We start from the raw sequence: 20,545 nt of genomic DNA, 5'->3' as shown, positions 1-20,545 counted from the left end.
AAAAACCTCTATTTTCCTCAAATTTGTGTTCAGGAATTTTAAAATAATATTAAAGAAAATAGTGAAAAACAAATTATTTTACTTCCACAAACACAAAAAAACCATTTTGTTCTTCAAATTCGCGCTCAGAAATTTAAAAATTATATTAAAGAAAATAGTGAAAAACAAATTATTTTACATCCACAAAAACAAAGAACCACTATTTTTCTCAAATTCGTGCTCAGAAATTTTAAAATTATATTAAAGAAAATAGTGTTAGTGAAACAATTATTTTATATCCACAAAAACAAAAACCACTATTTTCCTCAAATTTGTGTTCAGGAATTTTAAAATTATATTAAAGAAAATAGTGTTAGTAAAAAAATTATTTTATATCCACAAAAATAAAAACCACTATTTTCCTCAAATTTGTGTTCAGGAATTTTAAAATTATTTTAAAGAAAATAGTGTTAGTAAAAAAATTATTTTATATTTATATTCCTGTTTGTGGTTCGTACATTGCAAAAACAAAAACCATTATTTTTTTTCAAGTATACAACTAAATTTTTATTTCATCTCAGTCAATATCTCGACCTCACACACAAAGTAATTTATAAGTGTTTCAAAGTAAAAATTTTAACGAAATAATATCTTATTTGAACCATACAGTTAGGTAACTATCGCCAGTATGCCAGCATATAAGTGTATTTATGTATGTTTGATGATTACATCGTTAATTATGTTGACTAATTCTTATGCACAAAAGTTTTAACTACGCTTTAAATTTAGTTTTAGGGTTTTACAATACAATAAAATATAATATTATTAATAGAAAAGTAATTTTTACAATTTTTTCTCATAAATTTTCTAAACACTTGCCAAACAGAGGAAATAGAAAAAACAAATAAAAACATCCAATACTATCTCATCCGTGAATATTGCATTAACTAATTTGTGTTTAACTAATATACTATATGTACGTGTATATATGTCTGTACCGTAAAAGCATTTGTAGAGTAGGTTGTAGTTATATAATTTTATATGTTTTATAATATTTGCAGTCAACAAGAGTCATTGAAATTTAACTATGCGACAACAGCTGTAACTGTTATACGATGCGTCGCTGGTAGCTAAAAAAAATTTTTAAATATGAAAATATATATATGCATAGGTCATAAACACAAGGAACACAATTGTTAAGTAACGCAACCTATAGATTTTACGAAAAATATAATTGGTGCTCTTAATGATGCTTCTCGCAATTCTTAGTTGATTGGAAATTTTCTTAGCTCTAACGGTAGCATTCTTATTGCGTGTAGTAATCAGAGACGTGGTAGTAGTAGTGGTTATTGCATTGTCGACTGTCGAATTGCCTGTTATTGCTGTTGTTGCCGCTACTGTTTTTGCTGCTGCTGTTGCTCTACTAGCATTGAATATGGAAAAAATGGTGAAGTTTTGTTATTTTAAATCGAGATGATCCACATCCATAGACGATGTTGTGGTTATGTTGTCGCTGCTGCCGTTGATATTGTTATTTTTAGCGCAGCGCGCTATCAGTTCTTCGTACGGTTTATTGTGTAGAAAACAGACAAGCACAACAGTCATATTGTCGCCACCCAGGCCGCCCATTTGGCAATCGGGTGCGAGACAATGATTCATCAGCTCTTCGCAAATCTCTTCCGGATACATACCCATGCCGATACGCTTCCGACAAAAGTCGACGACTTCTTTGTTGCTCATTACATCCCATATGCCATCGCATGCCAGCACAATGAATTCCCAATCGGCTGTTATTTCACGTGTCTCCACATCGGGATATGCTGTAAGTATGAATGAACGTACGTTGATGAGTAAAAGGTGAAGTACATAAACAACAGTGTTCAATTAAAAACAAAATAAAAAATAAAAATAAAAAAACCATTAACATTCATTCCAACATTGTATGAGTGTGTATGTGAAATCGAAAAATAAACACTGCATTTACAAATAGTTTCATTTAGCGCCTGTGTTACTCAATAGAATAGCAAAAAATAACCAACGAAAATGTATGATGTGAGCGCCGAGTGGCCAAAGTGCGCATTTACGTGTTTAGCTATAAGTGTACGTTTGTATGCAAATCAACACGTTGCCGTGATGAAAGCAATTGCCTTCACTTTATAAATTAAATGATCATATTCTCTTGTTGTGCTATTAATGACTTCGCGTGGGTGCTATTGTTAGATCAGACAGTGGGCAGGTATCACTATTTCAGTTATCAAAATGTAATGTTCATGCAATATATAATACATATAAATGAGGCATTTAAAGATTGGCAGTGACTAAAATAATTACAACAAAAAAAGTTGTGATTTCGATTGTTCTAAAAAAATCGATCTAGAAAATCTCTTCGCAGAATGCATCATTGCCTTACACAATAACTCACGACAAGTGTTGTGAAGATATCTCATGAAATGAAACAGTTTTCCATCCAAGCACTTAATTTTGATCGTTCGGTTTATACCGACAAATAAAACAGCTTTTTGGGAAGAAAAAGTTGCAAAGTTTCAGAGCTATAACTCAAAAACTAAGTGGCTGGTTCGCATACACAGACAGACGGACGAGGTGAAATCTACTTAGCTCGTCGTGCTGATCATTTATATACATCTTTTATAAGGTCTCCGACATCGTTGCATATTATTACCCTGTTCAGAGTTAATTAAGAATATTTATCATCATATAAAAGTGATAAAATTTGCCTCCCACTGACAAAAAAAGATACGTATTCTAACACAAATCTTTAATATCGAGTTCAAAATAGGCTCCTGAGCCAATATAAGCAAGCCAAAGATTGACTAAATTTTTCTATACACTTGTTAAAAGCTTTGGCTGGGTTGGCCTTTAGTGCTTTTCAGTGAATTTCCGTTTTTTTGGATTCGGAAAATTTCATCATTCGCTGGATTTTTGAACAGTCCTGACGTCATATTCATTAACCCAAGCCTAGTTATCAGTAATGTCAAGCATCCCTTTTGCGGCCACTACTCGAGGTCTTTTTTGCAAAAGTTCCAAGACTTTTGGTACGAGTAAAATGATAAGATTCATACCCAAAACATTAACCGAAATGCGTTGAGTCGACTTCCTAAAGGTGTGAGATCCTGCTAACTCTTTGATGCCAAATCGACGATTTTCAAGTTCTCTTTCTTTATCTTTTTCGTTGTTAGGGTCATTATCGGAGATTTCGATGATTTCGCGACTTTCACTGAATGGTTTGTGTCACTCAAATGACAAAATCGTGATAAATTAGACTCCATTGGAAACACTTAATTCCAAGCAAACTCGTTGTAAACTTTTTGTCTATGGCAAAGATGGCCATGCAAACTATTCGCGTCATAAATAAACAGCAAATACACAGTAATTAACATATGGGGATCAAAGTTTTCACGAACATAAAAAACGGTGTGCCAATCTTGGAATAAAATATTTATCGATTTGGTTTGTGCATGCAGGACATTGACTAGTCTGGATTAAGTAAGATCAGATAGTAAACATTTCAAATCAGTTACTTTTTCTTTCTATTTGCAACCACTGTAATATAAATGCTACTGTAATAAAATCTAGTATACTACAAATACACACATATATATATGTTTCTTTATTAAAAATTTGCTGAATAAGGAAGAGTGACTTGTTATTTATAGCATCGCCATACGAAGAAGTGTTTAATATGTCATTGCGCCATGTAGCTATTGACCGACAGGTAGACTATGAGCAAAGTTAATAAAGTATACAGTTGGAAGCAAAAGTCAAGTGCGTAAACGTAATAAAAGAAATAAAAATCTGCAAAATTATTATACATTCGACTTCTCTGTTTGATTTGTTTACCGGCAATTAAGTGCCTTTGCCTTTTCCGAATATATACAAATGGGTTTTATGAATGCTCTATTTGTTTTGTTGCATTCTTAATAGAGTGTTAAACAGAATGTAAACTGCGTAATCACGAACAACAAAGTAAGGTTAAGTTCGGGAAAATGCGAATATTAAATACTCTCACAAGTTGTGGTAATATAAGGAGAGGAAACTATGTACATACATACATATAAATCCCAATTCTTTTTGTGGATATACTTTATTTGCAATCTATTTTTAAAAATATTAAGCAAATTAGATAAAAAAAAACAATCATATTTTGACTTATATTACTGATTTACAGCTAGATCTCCAGAGATATCAACACTACAATATAGCATATGTTCTTATTTCGAGTGTTCATATAAACAATTTAATTCTTCATTAGGAGATCTAGAACATATTGTCATCTTAGCCATCTAAGAAAGACGCAATTTAGTAAATTAGTCCGATAGGGTGAGGTGTGAAACTCTTCACGCATTAAAATGGACTAATATCAGTTGCAAATACTATATACATAGGTATACCACATACTGTCTTATAATACACGACAATCCTGCCATGGTGATAGGATAAAGGTACAAAGTTAGTGTTCGGAGTTGTCTCTTATTTTTTTGGTGTAATTACATGGATGAAGATGAGGTGAAGTTATTACCATATATTCTGTATTTATTCCGTTTTTACACACATCAAACTAATCGGGATAGATATGGAGTTGCATACATATATCTAAAAATGATCGGATGGTGAGACGAGTTGAATTCCGAGTGACTGTCCGTCGTCCGTACAAACTTGATAGCTTGAGCAAAAATTTAAATGCCTTCATGAAACTTTGTATACGTGCTCCTTGGAAAAAAGTGAGCAGCTCGTAAATGGGCGTAAATGGACCACTGCCACGCCGACAAGAAAACTTTTATTGGATAGGTATAAAAACTTAACTAAGCTGAAAATTCAGTAACAAAACTGTAGCTTGGCCCAGGGAATTGCAGTAGCAAAGGGCATCTGTGCGCAAAAAAATATATATATATATTAAAAAGGCGTGGCCCCGCTGAAATGTGTTTAATATACACATTTTATAAACCATTAAAGCTACAATAGCCAAATTCGCTTAGAATAAATCCTATAAAACTCCATAGCGACTGTGTGAAAATGAATGATATCGGGCTATTATCCTGTCCTTTCCCCATATAACGGTTTTGTTAAAAACTAATAATACCGCGATCAATTAATATCAACATAACTATTCAAGCCACCACATATCGAATATGTGAAACACAATGACTGACCTTTTGAAAAAAAATATCGATCAGTCTGCGAGATATGTTTTTGAAATGCGGGAAAAGACTACGAATCAAAAAAAATATATACATAATTCAAGTTAAAGAAAATACACACCAGTCACGATTTGTTCCTCAGGCTTCTTGTTGGCATTGCGCTTGAATATGAAATCACCGAGTGCCCGTGATAATGCCAAATTGCCATTGACACGATTAAACTCCACGTAGCCGCCACCCTCGTGTATGCGTTTGGTTTCAGCCTCATTATTTGGCTTATGGTCCAACGACAGAGTCTCTACCTCTCCATTGATGCAGGCGATCGCACGCGAATCACCAGCATTGGCACAATACAAACGGTTATTTTTAATAAGTACAACAACAGCTGTCGAGCCGGCCATTTGTTCGCCCCATGACTCATTGTACAGCATCTCATAGTCGATGTCCAGAAATGCCTAAACAAAAATATATTTATAAAGATATGTATATAAGTTAAACTAATTTTTATTAAAGTTTAGTTGCTTAATAAGTACAAAAGTCATGTGTAGTCGTGCGCTTACCTGTTTCAAAGCCTTCTCGACATTTTCTTTGTACTCGGGTCGCTTTAGTATGAATTTGTGAAGATGTTTGCCAGCATACTGTGCCACTGTCGCACCGCCATGACCATCGTAGACGGCAAAGAACGATGTGCCGGGATCGTCGGGTAGGGAAAGTATATGTGTGTGCGAGTCCTCCATGTTGATGCGCCAGCCTTGCATGCAGCTGGAACCGACGCGATACAATTCATTTTGACAATACGCAGACTCTTTGGCTGTGACTGGTTCGGAAAGGGTTTGACCCATTTTAATGGAGTGTTTTGTATGTGTGTATGTGAGTGCGAGTACAGCTAGTACAATGCTTGTGGGCAAGGACGTGCCGTCGTTGTTGACTTGTGCTCCTTTTCACCAGCTCTTTATATTTTGTTCCTTTCTAATCTTCTTTTTTATTTGCAAAATGTAAACCAAAATTTGCGTACGCAACTGAAAAGAGAACAACAACAAAATATTAAACATTTGCGCATGCCGAAAATTGTATGTAGCAGAGGTCTATACACTGCGTGTGATTAATTGAAAGCCTTTGGACTGATTATCGTGTTTGTATAACATTCTTTAAGCTCTGGAATAAAAATACCAAAAATAGAGACCAGAACATTTCCTTTTTATTAAACATAAAAAATGCTTACACACATTGGTCAATATTCAGTAGCTCACCAGATCGAACAGAACCTACCGTAAACTGGAAATTCGCGCTTAAAATATCTGCTAAATGTGAAATTTTGTTTTATTTTATATTGAAATTATAACAGATTATTCGTCACTTTCCATTGTAACAAAATAGAGAAAAATGTCTCAACAAAGTAAACACAAACGACAACAGCAAAAACTGACGCACATCCCAATGTGTGTCAGTTAGCCGTCAATTGGAAAATACAAAAAGTTCTATGGAAACTACGAAGCGAGCCAGAAAGTAAATAAATAAATAAACAAATGTATGTAGAAAAGAGTATAGCCGGATATCTGGAAGATGTTAAGCAACATATATCACCTGAAATGCAAAATAACGTATCATCAAAAAATTCGAAATTGAGTGTCTTATTGATTACGATTCACCACTTCAAATTATATATGTGCATAATATTACATATGTACGTCCAACATTTTCCGGTTCTGCGCTCAGATATAAACTAGTTTCAACCAATTTTAAAATTTTTTTCACTCATGTTCCATTTTATTTCGTGTTTCATTCATGCCACTTTCAATTTTAAAAAATGGTGTTAAGTTATTTTGTATTTCAGGTGACGATATGCACAAATGCATATACAAACTCGCAAAGCTATGAATGGCTGCCGATTCCCTCACCTTTTCCACCCGCATGATCGATGAGTAAGAATATATATAGTGTATTTATATAAATGAGTCGCGTGCGCCGATTCTACGATTGCATCATGTTAAAGAATTAACCAACTTCTCATTTGAATTACGTCGAAATTTGTTTGTTTGTATGATGACTTTGCTTAATACATACTGATGCTGAATCAAAGCTTAATTTCGAGAAATGCAATCATATACTATACACACCCACATACATACATACATATATGTTTATATATAGTAAATATGTAATGCATAATATATGTATATAATATGTATATCAGCATAACTAAGCTTAGTGAAATTTTATGAGATTCTCGTCAAGGCCGTTGAACAATGCGTTCATGAAGCGTGATCTTTCAATAGAGTTGGTGCTTAAAGTAAAGAGTTAGGTCAGTTTGTCACCAATCCCACAAATTAGCGACACACTCAGACTTCTAAACAGTGAACCGAACACTGCTTACGCCGTGGAAAGTTGTTTTACGTGGAGATGATGATATGTTTTTTGATAATGCTATTGACGTATGTATATGCTTATATGACGATGTAACGTACGAATCCTATGACACTCAAAATTAAACTTCATTCATAGCCTGTTGGAGAACGAAATCTTAGTATTCTTGTTATATTAACATTTGTTGAGCTCAAATTTCAACTATGCAGAAGTAGTTTATTTATTTCAACACGGGTACTGCAAAACAGGTACTTCAAAGCGATCTCTTCTTTTCCACGATTTTTATCCGCCCGAGGACTGTCAATTCAACAGAATGCTGCGGCTACCACAACAACAAAGTGATCTCAAGACGATTGCATGGGTGCGTTACACTCGGAAAATTTATTTATCTTACAATCCCAGACAGTCCGCTACGAGCCTTAGTCTGTCACGGCTATATGAAGGCAGTGTGATCTTCATAGACGATTACTTTCCAACGCCGTGCGAACTCGTGGTTTTATTTTGATTGTGTGTGAAAGTGGGCGTGTCCGCGAATTTCACATAAACGGAAATCTGATGATGATCTTATTATTTTTTCGGATTTTGTGCGATTCGCACAATTAAATCAAAGAGCGCTTGAATGACTTTTATTTGAGCTTCGTGTTAGGAGAAGAAATCTTCAATTCTTTTGTTGTATTCTACATGGGCCACATAACACCGAAGATGACGAACCTACAGACCGTTCCTCATAGAGTCAAAGTGGATGTCAAAAAATCCATAAAATGATTGACACTAACCACAAAACGAGATTGATAATCAAATAACGAAAAAGATTTGCACGAACTCATAGTCGCCCAAAAAACTCAAATAATTTATTGAAAGTCATGTCTGAAGCATGGCAAGACAGTTGACTTACTTATGGCGCCTAGCTTCGGAAATGTTCATAGAATAGTTCCAATCGACTACGATGAAAAAGGAAAAACGATTAATGGAGAATCTTATATACCCTTATTGGAAAAAATGTTCCAATTTGCAGATATAAAAGTTTTATCCCATCAAAACAATGCGAGTAGATTCCACATCCACCGTATTCTCTGCTTCTGAACCTCAATGACTTTTTTCCAGAATGCTCAGCTGAAAAAAAATTAAGGAACTATGAAGAGGAAAATGTCGAGACTTATTTATAAGCAAAAAAGACGTGTGAAAAATCTTAGATCGATATCTTAAAACCTGAGTCACTACATCACGTATATGCAGACAGACATGCTAAATCGACTCAGCTCATCACGCTGATATTTCATATATGGTACATACATATGTATATGTATAATATATTTGGTAGGGTATTAGACGTTTCCTTCTGAGTTTTACATACTTTGTTGCAAACTTAATATACCAAGTTCAGGGTATAAAAAATATATATAAAAACCCAATAATACCAGAAGTGTTTTAATAAACCTATTTTGTAAATAATTTTCTTGTTCGTTCAATTTCGCGGTAAAGCAGCGCAAGAACAAAAGGCATTTTCAATAGAAACACAAATGTGCGAAAATATTTACAAAATTAATAAAATTTTTGTATTAATTTAGCAATGAAATCGACTCACTTATTTCCATTTAATTGCCTTTAATTTATATCTATTTCCTGCGAAATTTCACCGAATTTTATTGTTGGCAATATGGTGCTATACGAATATTATAAACTCCTGCTGCGTTAGTATCAAGTAAGAAAGTACTAAGATCAGGCATAGCCGAACATTAGTTACCCTACAATGACCGATGTAAAGCATATCCATTTAGACTCCACAATTTGCCCAAGGAAACAAGTCTTGTTAATTTTACTAAGTAAAAATATATACTGATACACAGTAGGGTGGATATGATATCCAAATTGGGTTTATGGGGTATAATCAAAGATATGGGATAAAATAAAAATAAAAGATGAAACATTATGATAGCAACAGCGCCAGCCTCGAAATCCAACGCAGAATAACACTTACCAACATGTTCTACTTGGGACTGAGTAGACAATTTAGAAATAAAGGCCTCTCTCGATGAACAAAGAAAAAACTCTACAAGTCAATCATCATCCCCATCTGATGACAACATTTGATGAGTCGGCGTTACGTTTTCTTGTTTATTGGTCAGTAGGTAAAATCAAGTATTCAAGTATACTATATTTCTGGACGTACGTGAGAGCAGGTTTAACTTCAAGTAGCACCGCTTCATGTTACAAAATGTGTCTACATTTGTATACTTTAGGAAGCTGACACGTGCTCGTTACAATTGTTAAGTCAATAAAATGATTGATTACGAGAGTTATCTTCGGCGCTTGCAGTAGTTTTTAATGCACTAGTAGTTGTTAATGACATAATAGCTTTCACTGCGCCATACACATTGATATCACACTTATATCAAAAAGATTTAATTGAACATTAGGTACTTAATTTCAACTTTTTCAACAAATTTTAAAATAAATATTTGTAAGAAATTGCGCATTTTCATATTTTTCTTTACAATTTATAGTTGCAAATGTGAATACATTGTGACAAAGTACCAGGAGTTTGTAAATAAAACGACAAAATATTTAATTATTCATCAATATTTATTTTGTCGCCTTTAAAGTAATCCCTACCAGACGTAATACACTTAACCCAACGATTTTTCCAGTCCTCGAAACACTAATTCTATTTTACCTCTTCGATCGACTGAAAACGGGTTCTATTCCCTTGATTGTTGACTTGTTTGCATGTCAAACTCATAAACCCATGTCTCATCGGCAGTTATGGTGCTCTTCAAGAATGTGGAATCGGAATTCGCACGACCAAGCATATCCAAATAGACTTGTTTATCCTACTATTTGTGAAAAAAAATTCAGCTTTATCGAAACGAATAGAGCAAGAATGCGTTTCATACCTAAAATAGCCACCAAAATCATTCCAACGGACTCGCGAGAAATGACAAGCTCTCACAAGAGAGATGACATCTAACATTCGCCTGACGATTTTTAAGCGCCATTGCCTTCACTTTTTTAATATTTTCTTTAGTTACGCGCTACTGATGTGTATCGACCTAAGCAGCTGCTGTAAACAAACTATTTGACAGATCGTCCTCATATTTGGCATAGCAATTAAGGACCGTTCTACCAACTTAGCAAAATACATATTTTTAAATATCATTTACCCGGAGAATTTAACTTCCGGGTACTTTTTTGTCCCATGTATTTATATTTTTTAATATTTGGTGAAATCATAATTTCATTTCCAAAAACAAAAAAAAAAAATACTTAGTGAAACTAGGGGGCATGTACATATGTGTCATTAAAAGATAAGGATGAGTGGTACTCACAAAATAATTATTTCATTATAGAAATGTGTGTTTATATTTATTTTTTAAGTTTGTAGACATCTTATTATATTATTTTACATTCCGACGTATGTATATACAGTATGTCAAGAAACTCTTTACGCACTGAAAAAAATATATATTTTTTGACTTTGCATGCAAAAATAACGCCTTCAGTTAGTTTTAAATATTTTTCTGCGAAATCTTTCTGCATACGTGTCAAAAAGCTAATTTTAAAATTATTTAACATGCCTGGAGCTAGATTGACTTTTGACGTTGCCCAATTGATTTATTATCCAAATTGGAAAATCTGTAGCTGAGCTAGTGGAGATGTTTCGTGTATCGCGAAAAATAATTTATAATGTTTTACATCGAGCCGAAAATGAAGACAGACTGGAAGCAAAGTGTGGAAGTGGTCGAAAGAAGAAGATTGGCGAGCGGGCAGACCGCCTTATCATGCGTAAAGTCCGCCAAAACCCCCAAATTTCGACCAGAACCCTTGCCAATTAATTGGAAGAAGAGTGTGAATGAATGAAACCGTCCGGCAACTAATTCTGCGAAACAAATACTCTTCAAGGGTTGCGCGTAAGAAGCCGCTGCTTTCGGAAGTAAATGTTAAAAAGCGCTTAACTTTTGCTGTCAACATGAGCATCAAGCCGGACAACTATTGGGATGACGTCATATTCTGTGACGAAACCAAAATAATGCTGTACTACAATGATGGACCAACTATAGTATGGCGCAAGCCATTAACAGCTTTAGATCAGCGCAACCGCAATTCCGACAGTAAAATTCGGCAAATTGTCGGTGATGGTTTGGGGATGCATTAGAAGCAAGGGAGTAGGAGAGCTTGAGTTTACTGAAAACACAATGCATGTTGAGCAATATCTCTCAATTCTCAAAACAAATTTGAGGCAAAGTGCGAACAAATTTGGCATTATTGTCGATAATAAGCCAAAATGTAAATTTTATCAGGACAATGACCCAAACATAAGGAGCTCAATGTGCGCACATGGCTCCTTTATAATTGCCAAAAGGTCATAGATGCACCTCCTCAGATCCCCGACATGAACCCCATCGAAAATTTGTGGGTTTATCTGAAAAAAAAGTGGAAAAAAGGCAGCCCAAAAACCGCGCCGCCTCAAAAGCAGCAGTACTGGAAGTGTGGCATAAAATTCCGTTGGAATATGATCTACAAAAGCTGGTCAATTCCATGAAAGATCGCACTAGGCTCGTAGTTGAAGGTAAGGGGGGTGATACTAAATATTAAAATTATTTTAAGATGGTAAGTTGTTAAATATATTAATTAAACTGTAGCTTAAATACTTTGTGTTTCTTGACAGTGTCAAAAATGTGTAAACTCATATTTTGTTGCTTTAAAATTTTTCCTCTCATTGTATTTTTTTTATTTTTGAACATACTAATTTAAAATTTGCTAAATAATAGTTCTGCATTAAAAAAATATTGAAAAAAATAACTAAAGGCGTAATTTTTGCATTCAAAGTCCAAACATATGTTTATTTTTTCGGTGTGTAAAGAGTTTCTTGACATACTGTACAGCCAACCAATTTGTTGAAATTTTCAGGATTTCTTTACATAAATGAAGAGCACGCACATGTCGTTTAAAAGATTTGACATCTGTCTGACAAAATGTTAATATGTGAACGTATTGGCATGTTTCGGAGATAATTCAATCAGTAGGGCAAAAGTGCTTCAATAACTAGTTCAAACGCATGCAAGACCGTATAGATTTAAATGGAGAATATTAAAAAAAAAAAAAAAAAAAAAACAATAAAGCGATTTCCGATGATTAATAATTGTTTTTTGTTCTCTAATTCGGGAATATTAAAGGCAATCCTCCAGCAATATGTAAAGCCTTTTCGCACAGTAGTCAATTGATCAATTAACCGGCTTTTGCTCGATTAAAGCGCTAGTTTAGATCGATTTACCATACAAAATCAAAATCTTATTTTACTACATTTCTTCTTAATCGAATCGAAATTGATTTGAAACTAGAATGCAACTCTACGGGTTGTTGTTCAAACTAAGTAAATTTGGCTGTGCTTAACTTTATCCATGCTGTTGCCTGAATAAAAAATTTACTTAGACACATTCTTAAAGGAAGTGAAAACACTGGAAGCCCAAATAAATCGTTATAATAAAGTACTTTGTTAAGCTACAAACATTTTTCTAATGGGGTTTCCACTAATTGAAAATTAAGATGCCTATCATCAGAACGAGGGCCCATAAAGCAACTGTAATAGTTAATTATTGTTCTAACTAATAGCGGAGGCAAGTCCTTGAAGTTAAGTGGTGAATTTTACCAGCCAATCTAACTAATCTTTCAGAACAAAAAACAAGTTGTCCATGCTGTAAATTTGGTTGTATGCATTGATAAAATAACAATCAGCTGATGAATTTTAATCAGCAAAGTACTCCTCTAGTAATTAAGTATAACAGCTGATTGTTAATCGAACCCATCGTTGATCGAGTAGCGTGCTGTGCGAAAGATAAAAACTAGTTTCTCAACTGTAATCTTAATGAACTAAATTGAAATTAGATTCATATTAGTATTACAGAGTTTAATTTGAATTTGAATGAGAAATTAAACTTTTAGTGTTTGAAGAATTATGTTACGGTTTGTTTTAACAATCATTCTCCTTTACATAAATTTAGAGATATGGACTAGTTTAGTGTGCACTTGTTTCGAATATATCTGCGGAATGTAAAAAATTTGATTGTAGTTGTACGTATGTATGTATATACGCCTCCCATAACATTTACTCGATTAATGCGGTGACGGAAAATTCTTTTATTTTTGGCGTTACTTTGAAGGAACTATCAGGAAGTAGCATAGACTACTGTATAGCTAGGTGGACGCTGCATCTAATTTTGGGATGGCATGTTTGCAATTCCACTTTCTGCAAGTTTAAATCTATAAATAAAAAACGCAGGGAAGAAAAGTTATTTATGTCCCAACACCGTGCGTGCGAACCGAAAGCAGGAAAAATGTGCGCTAATTATTGAGTTAAAAGAAGATAACAAAAATACTACAACAAAAAGTCTTAAATTCTTCAATGTATTCGCAGGTTTTGTCGATATAATTAAGCCAGCATTCTGTTAATATTTAGATTTGTATATCTCTATAAGGAATAAGAGAATATGGGAAATCGGTTTAATATTTAAAAATTTTTGGTTTTTTTTTTTATTTTTTTTTTATCTATTTAAAATTCTATTTCTATTGTTTTGATAAAAAAATCAATAAAATATTTTTTAATGAGAATTTATACAAACAACGAAACAAACACCGCTTGTCCWTTTCTTACGACAGAAATTACATTTTGCAAGCCTTTTGCAAGGTATACGCGTTGAATGCATTTAATCAGTTTGGACCGGCCCTGGAAGAAAGAAGAAGACTAAGGGCTAGATGGAGGACCGTTGCTGGTGTTGTTGTAACGGTTAGTGTCAAAAACGCTTTTCTCCATATGCTGTCTTCTAGCAACTTGATGATTTTTTTCCAGCTCTGGCTCTGTACTTTGGCAATACTCGTGGTCGTTTGATTAGTGAAGAAGCACAGGCTGTCTAGACTAAAAGGAGTCCAAAGAAACCTATAATTTTAGGATTATTGACAGTCGAAATTTTAACGCCATGGACAGCAATATTAAAGTCAAGTCTGAGCTTTTTCGTCCAGTTTGTGAATATAGTTGCTGTGGATTTAATGGGGGAGAGCGGGCAGCGAAGAAGCGAGAAAGGTCGAAAAGATAACTGTTTATCGTATTTTGAAGCGTCTAAATATGACAAATCGATTTAGGGGAAACTACAGATTATGCAGAAGAAATTTGAACTCGGACTGTTGCATACCCTTAACGAGCTGAAAAGAGAGAAACATTAACGAACGGTGAAACGTTATATCTTCTGAGAAAACTTTAATCTATATAACATACGAGTAATTTATTATAAATAACTGCTGCATGTTTTACCTTCTTTTAATTTTAAATATATACATATACATATATGTTTGTATAAAAATTCACACATACTGGTATATTTGCCAAATTAGACCTGTAAAAAATGAAAAAGGTCTGCGCTCTGCGCTGCCTTCTCGCACTGCACTCGATTGCGCACACTACACATACAAATACCCCAAAGTACATAACACATGTATTTATTATACTTAATCAGAAGCAAATAGGCTGCATTCTCAAATATATATATATAATATATATTTATATATATGTGTACACATTCGTATATGTACAGGGAAATTAGCACTTTCGACTGATTAGACGCTCAAAGCTAATAGCTGTGGAAAGTGAGAACGTTCTATTTAGAGCTGCTGTTCTAACATTTATTATTAGTTGCTATTAAGTCATACTATGAAAAAACTATTTATGACTTTCCATATGTACACCTTCCGATTGTCATATAAAACCTTATCAATAATTAAAATTAAAAAAGTAAATAATCTTTCGTTATAGATTTCTTTTACTATTCCAGCTTTTTATTTAACATAGGCATTTATGTATGTATGTATGKATTTGTATAATTAAATTTTATTGTGAACGTACAATCGCATGATAATGCGATGACAATATTGAATGCAATTCATGTACGTAAGTATGTATGGAGTATTTATTTTTAGACCTTTAGGAAACTTAAAATTGGAACATAATAAAACATGTGATGTGTGTTTTATATTTATTACTTGTTATGTCCTTTTTAAAGGATAGTTATTGTACCCTAATATAGGACACATTAAGCTTGCCAGGAAGTTTGTAATACTCAGAAAGAAACGTCGGATACCCTCGATATCGATCTGGAATTCCAAAAATTGCTCATTTGTCGAAATCGCCGATATTGGACAACTACAGCATATAGCTACCATACAAACTGATCAAACTGATTAAAGTGCTTGTATATAAGAGCTCTTTTATTTGACGAGATATCCTCAGGAAATTTGGTATGGATTATCACTTAATGCAATTACACAATATTCACAAAAATTGCTCGAATCGAATAACTATAGCATATAGTTGCTATACAAAATGAACTATCGGAGTCAAGAGCATGCATAGAAAACTTTTTGATTTAACGAGACATATTCACCAAACTTTGCAAGGTCATGGTCTTGTGAGGAATAGTATATATTTTAGAAGAATATTATAGCTTCGGTGCAACCGAAGTTAATGTTTTTCTTTTTTCAAGTAGAGTTTACAAAAGTTTTACTAAATTTTAATTTTCTCTTTTCTAAACGATATGGAAATTTCGATGTCGAAACCTTTCTACGCACATTGTTCGAAGATAACAACCAAAAAACCTAACCAGCTCTTACCAAAGATAGTTGTATATGTAACAGAAAACATTGACCAAATTTAGAGGCTTGTTAACGTCAGTAAGCGTAAATATGAATAAATTAAGTTTAGTTTTTGCGCAGTAATAAAATTTAAATCCTACGCTAACGACAAATTATTTACTATATACTGGGAATGGAGATTTTATAGTGTTGCAGCTTTTGAAATGACATGACAAGAGATTATAATGTTTAGTTGTTGTGGGGTGATAAAAATTTTTCAGCTTCAGGTACATATGTATGTACATGCATATATTAGAAAACCAACTAGGTCCTCTACTTTTAAAGATTAATTTAAATCTTCGAAACTCAATTAAAACTATCAGCCGCGTCTAAATTTTCGCGTCAAACAATTTTTCATCATATCCCAGAGTAGGTCTGCAAATGCTCTTAAAACCACAGCAACCGTTTCAACGTTACAGGAATTGACCGGGATTGTATTCGGCATATGACTGTTATTTAGGTGATCTAGCCCTGTTTGGAACGGTAAGTAGTCTCAAAAATACTCTCGTGCCCATAGCGAATCCAGCAAGGCTATTAATGCCAATAACACAATTAACTTTAATCACATATGTATGTTGAATGTGACAGACATGTACATAAAGTGATTATAAGATAAAGCATATCTATGTACGTGTGTCCATTATATATTGTATATTCATGAATAAGTTTAAAAAATTAAGTAATTTTGGAAGTAATGTATTTTGTGAAAAAATTATCAGAAATACATTTCTCCAGTTGGAAATACCATTTAAAGTTGATAGACCTACTGAATAGCACTAAGGCTTTGACAGCGAAGGCCTAGCAATATCGTTTTTGGATAGATAATGTTATCAGTTTGCCCATATATTATGTGTAATAAGATAAAAGTGGCAAAGTAAAAGTCATGGAAAAGAATACAATTAAAACAAATAAGTAATATGGCTAAAAGCAGACTGTGTTATCGACTACCAACGCAATAATAACAGTACAGCCTATGTATGTACATATGTATAAATGTTTATATATTTTTAGTACCTACTTGACAACGAAACTCTCGCTGATAAGCATATAAAATCTGCGGTTTGCCAAACCATAAAAAATCTTAAAACTGCTACTTTAATATTTTCTTCGTCATCGTATTAAGCATGTTTTACATATTGTTTTTGCAAATACATGCATATGTATGTACATATGTGGATATGTTGAAGTAAGTTTGTTGAGTCGGTACAACAAAAAGTACTCGGATACGAGTACGTTAATCAATGCTGAGCGAAATACATACAAAACACACTGCAAGTAAATGAATAAGAAATCAAATGTATGAAGCGTCAAAAGCAAAACAAATAATTGCTTAATAATTTTTAGATAATAAATAAGGGAGAGGAGAGAATGTGCCGAGCAGTGGAGCGGCAAAAATGCTGCGCATTATAAGTGTGTGATAAGTAGTAGGTACAATACGAAGAATACTACATCATGTTTAAAGCTCTTGGTGGGGCTTAATGTAATGACTTGCAATTGAGCTTTATTAATCAGATAATTTAGGAATCACAGTTAAATATAGGGTTGACTGAAGCCCATTTAGAGAGTGTTAATACGTCGGTGCAAATATTATGAATATGCACAGGCACATATAGTCCTTACGACATTTACTTCTAAGTAACTGGAACAGACCGAATTTATACTGTCTATAGCTGCCAAGGACTAATGTTTCTAGCTTTATCAGTTTAGCTACTTGCATCAATATGAATTTATTAAAGAAAACTTTTTTTAATAATACTATAAAATTTAATTATTCCGGATTATTTATATTTTATTTACCCTATAAAACTAAACATTTAACATCAAATTCTTAATTCTCAAAGTGTTTGTTACACTATTCATATGCTATGTATTCGTCGAATCTCCAGCAGCAGTTTTGCGCCTCAACCGACAACATTTGGGGATGAATAATTGTGATATACACGTGCTACTGACAGCTAACGTTAACAGCACCTTACACACTTTTGATTTTTAAATATAATTAAATTTCTCTTGTCATATTGAATAGGAAATGGAAATAACTTAGTTGCTAGAGTATTGTATTTTAGCAGAGTACCGAATTACTGTGTTGCCATCCAGAAGCGATCAGACGGTGCGCTTTTAGATACAACAAAAACAAATCGCTTACTCACCTGACTGTTGTGATGTATATGTATATACGTTTGCAATTTGGACTTATAGCCCGAATAGCACTCCAGAAATCTGTGTTGGCGCAAAATGCGCTGTTTACACAAAACGCGACTTCCAAATGTTCCGTTTCCCTTACTAGATCATCAGCAAATGTATGGGATGACCAACGAAACAATTACGATGATTTATTTAGTTTTTTCCTCAGTCACTGTTATTGTTACTGCGTGATTCACTATTATAAATATCCAAATTAGTCGTACAATACGAAATAAACGTTATCCAAACAAAATGTTTTCGATTTTAATATGTACAGCCGCTATCTGACTTGTGTTTTTTGCCGTTTACAATTCTAGACCGGGAAATATAATCACAAAGCTTTTGTTGTCAAAAATACTTTTTATTCATCAATTATGTACTTTTGAGCTTGTTTTATATTTATTCTTTTCACGTTAATCTTTAATTTATTTATTTTTCCTGTAAAAATTTATACAAACACAAAATAGCACAACAAAAACTGTTTCAGCTCGTTTCGCATTGATTCTCCACATGAAAATAAAAATGCTCAGTACCGAAAAGTGTTGCCATAGCTTTGTTATGAAATGACAACTGAGTGTTTTGATATATCGGTGTAGAGGGAAATTTATTGTGCGAAGAAAACTGCTGCAATCTGATATTAGACCATATGATTATTAAAAAATTGTGTTAATAGCGGCTTCTGAATAAAAAATGTTACGCATTTTATGTATTTAAAATAAGAGCTTACTTAGCTACAATTGCATATTTATTATACCCGATATTCCGTATGAAAATTGCAACACTTGTCGGAAAGTGACATTTGGAATCGTGCTTAAATAAATAAAACAGGGTGCACCCAGTGAATGTAAATATAATCGAACACAACATATCTTATGTGAATGACTTAAAACAGAACGCACAAAATTCTGATATATTATATAATATAATAATATGTTTTAGTATGAAAGAACACTTTATTATTTGCTTGTTGTTGTTAAAATTATTTATATTTCCATAATGCATATGAGATCCGTTACTTTAGTTAAATCGAACGTGACGCAATTTAATTTTTAGTACGTACAGTACCGTTATTGTTAATGTCCCGAACTCCAGTACTTGTAATTGCGTTTTTTTTGCGTGTAATTCCATTTTCGAGTCGTTAGAAGTTTTAAGCATAGCGACAAGTGATACAAACCTACATATGTTGATAAAAAAGATTTGGGCTTTGAAATAAGTGAATGGGCTTGTCACTATTATTTCTGCCGGCAGTGCATATTTTCATTAATGAAATATTATAATATAATATCATAATTATAATAATAATATTAAAATATTTCCTTGTCAAGCTTCTTATAATAATAATTCATAAAGATAAAAGCAGATAAATGTATTTGGGCCACAATTGTACAATAACAGTTTATAGTGAAACCTCCGTTTGGCGGACACTCACCCTCGTGCGACTTTTGTCCGCTAAAGAGAGGTGTCCGGTTAAGGTAGCAGCTTTTATAGATCTAAAATAATTTTAAATTTATTTAAGACTCATCAAGTTATCGCTTTCTTACAGAAAGCTCTAAAAAAGACAGTCGAATATATACATACATATATATTCATATCAGGACATGCATATTAATATGTATGTACATAGATAAGTGGAGGGCGACGTAGGGGTTTTTGTTCGATAGTATAACAATTAACTGTCCGCGTCCGATCAAGAGAGAGATTCAAAAATTTCCGCTTAAAATTTGGTGCAGAAAAAAAATTTAATTGGAGGAGTCTGTCTTTTCTAGAGGTGTCCATTAGGGCCGGCTTCTCTATGGATGGTGTTCATTACATAGTATTTTAATAATTTTAAGGTGTACTATGATATTTATCCATAATTTAGTGTTCAACAGATTCTTTGATGTTTTAGCCATATATACATATGTATGTATGTAGAAGTTCAGGCAAGTGAGAAAAGTTCTCTGAGGGTTTAGGATCCGCCATATAAAAAAAATACCCTCAATGAAAAGGACACAAAAGCCTCGGAATATCCGAAAAACTAATACGGCCGTGTAAACTGACGTTGGGCAATACCAAAAGCTCTGTCAAGATTGGTAGCGACCTCTCCGATCCGTTCGATATCAAACGAGTTTTCAGACAAGGTGACTCCCTATTGCGCAACTTCTTCAATTTACTGCTGAAGAAAATGAATCGAGCTACAGAGCTAA

The 20,545-nt window shown here is 33.5% G+C and overlaps 1 protein-coding gene across 2 annotated transcripts; it reads right to left on the bottom strand.

Moving 5' to 3' along the window:
- Positions 1–648: 648 nt before the first annotated feature.
- Positions 649–18,891, bottom strand: LOC108977157 (probable protein phosphatase 2C T23F11.1). Of its 2 annotated transcripts, none has more exons than XM_018946729.1 (4): positions 18,326–18,891; positions 5,696–6,154; positions 5,257–5,590; positions 649–1,799 (listed from the first exon to the last, which is right to left on the bottom strand). In XM_018946729.1, exons 2-4 carry the CDS (start codon positions 5,975–5,977, stop codon positions 1,438–1,440), a joined length of 978 nt encoding a protein of 325 aa, XP_018802274.1. In that variant the 5' UTR covers positions 5,978–6,154; positions 18,326–18,891; the 3' UTR covers positions 649–1,437. The 2 variants fall into 2 exon arrangements, with proteins under 2 accessions (XP_018802274.1, XP_018802276.1); XM_018946731.1 differs by lacking the exon at positions 18,326–18,891 and adding an exon at positions 6,405–6,511.
- Positions 18,892–20,545: the final 1,654 nt, after the last annotated feature.

This window comes from Bactrocera latifrons, unplaced genomic scaffold (assembly GCF_001853355.1).
Source record: "Bactrocera latifrons isolate USDA-ARS-PBARC rearing strain unplaced genomic scaffold, ASM185335v1 scaffold_85, whole genome shotgun sequence".
NCBI classification, from domain to species: Eukaryota; Metazoa; Arthropoda; class Insecta; order Diptera; family Tephritidae; genus Bactrocera; species Bactrocera latifrons.
Note: the sequence above shows the minus strand (reverse complement) of the source record. Positions and strands in the feature narration are given on the sequence as shown.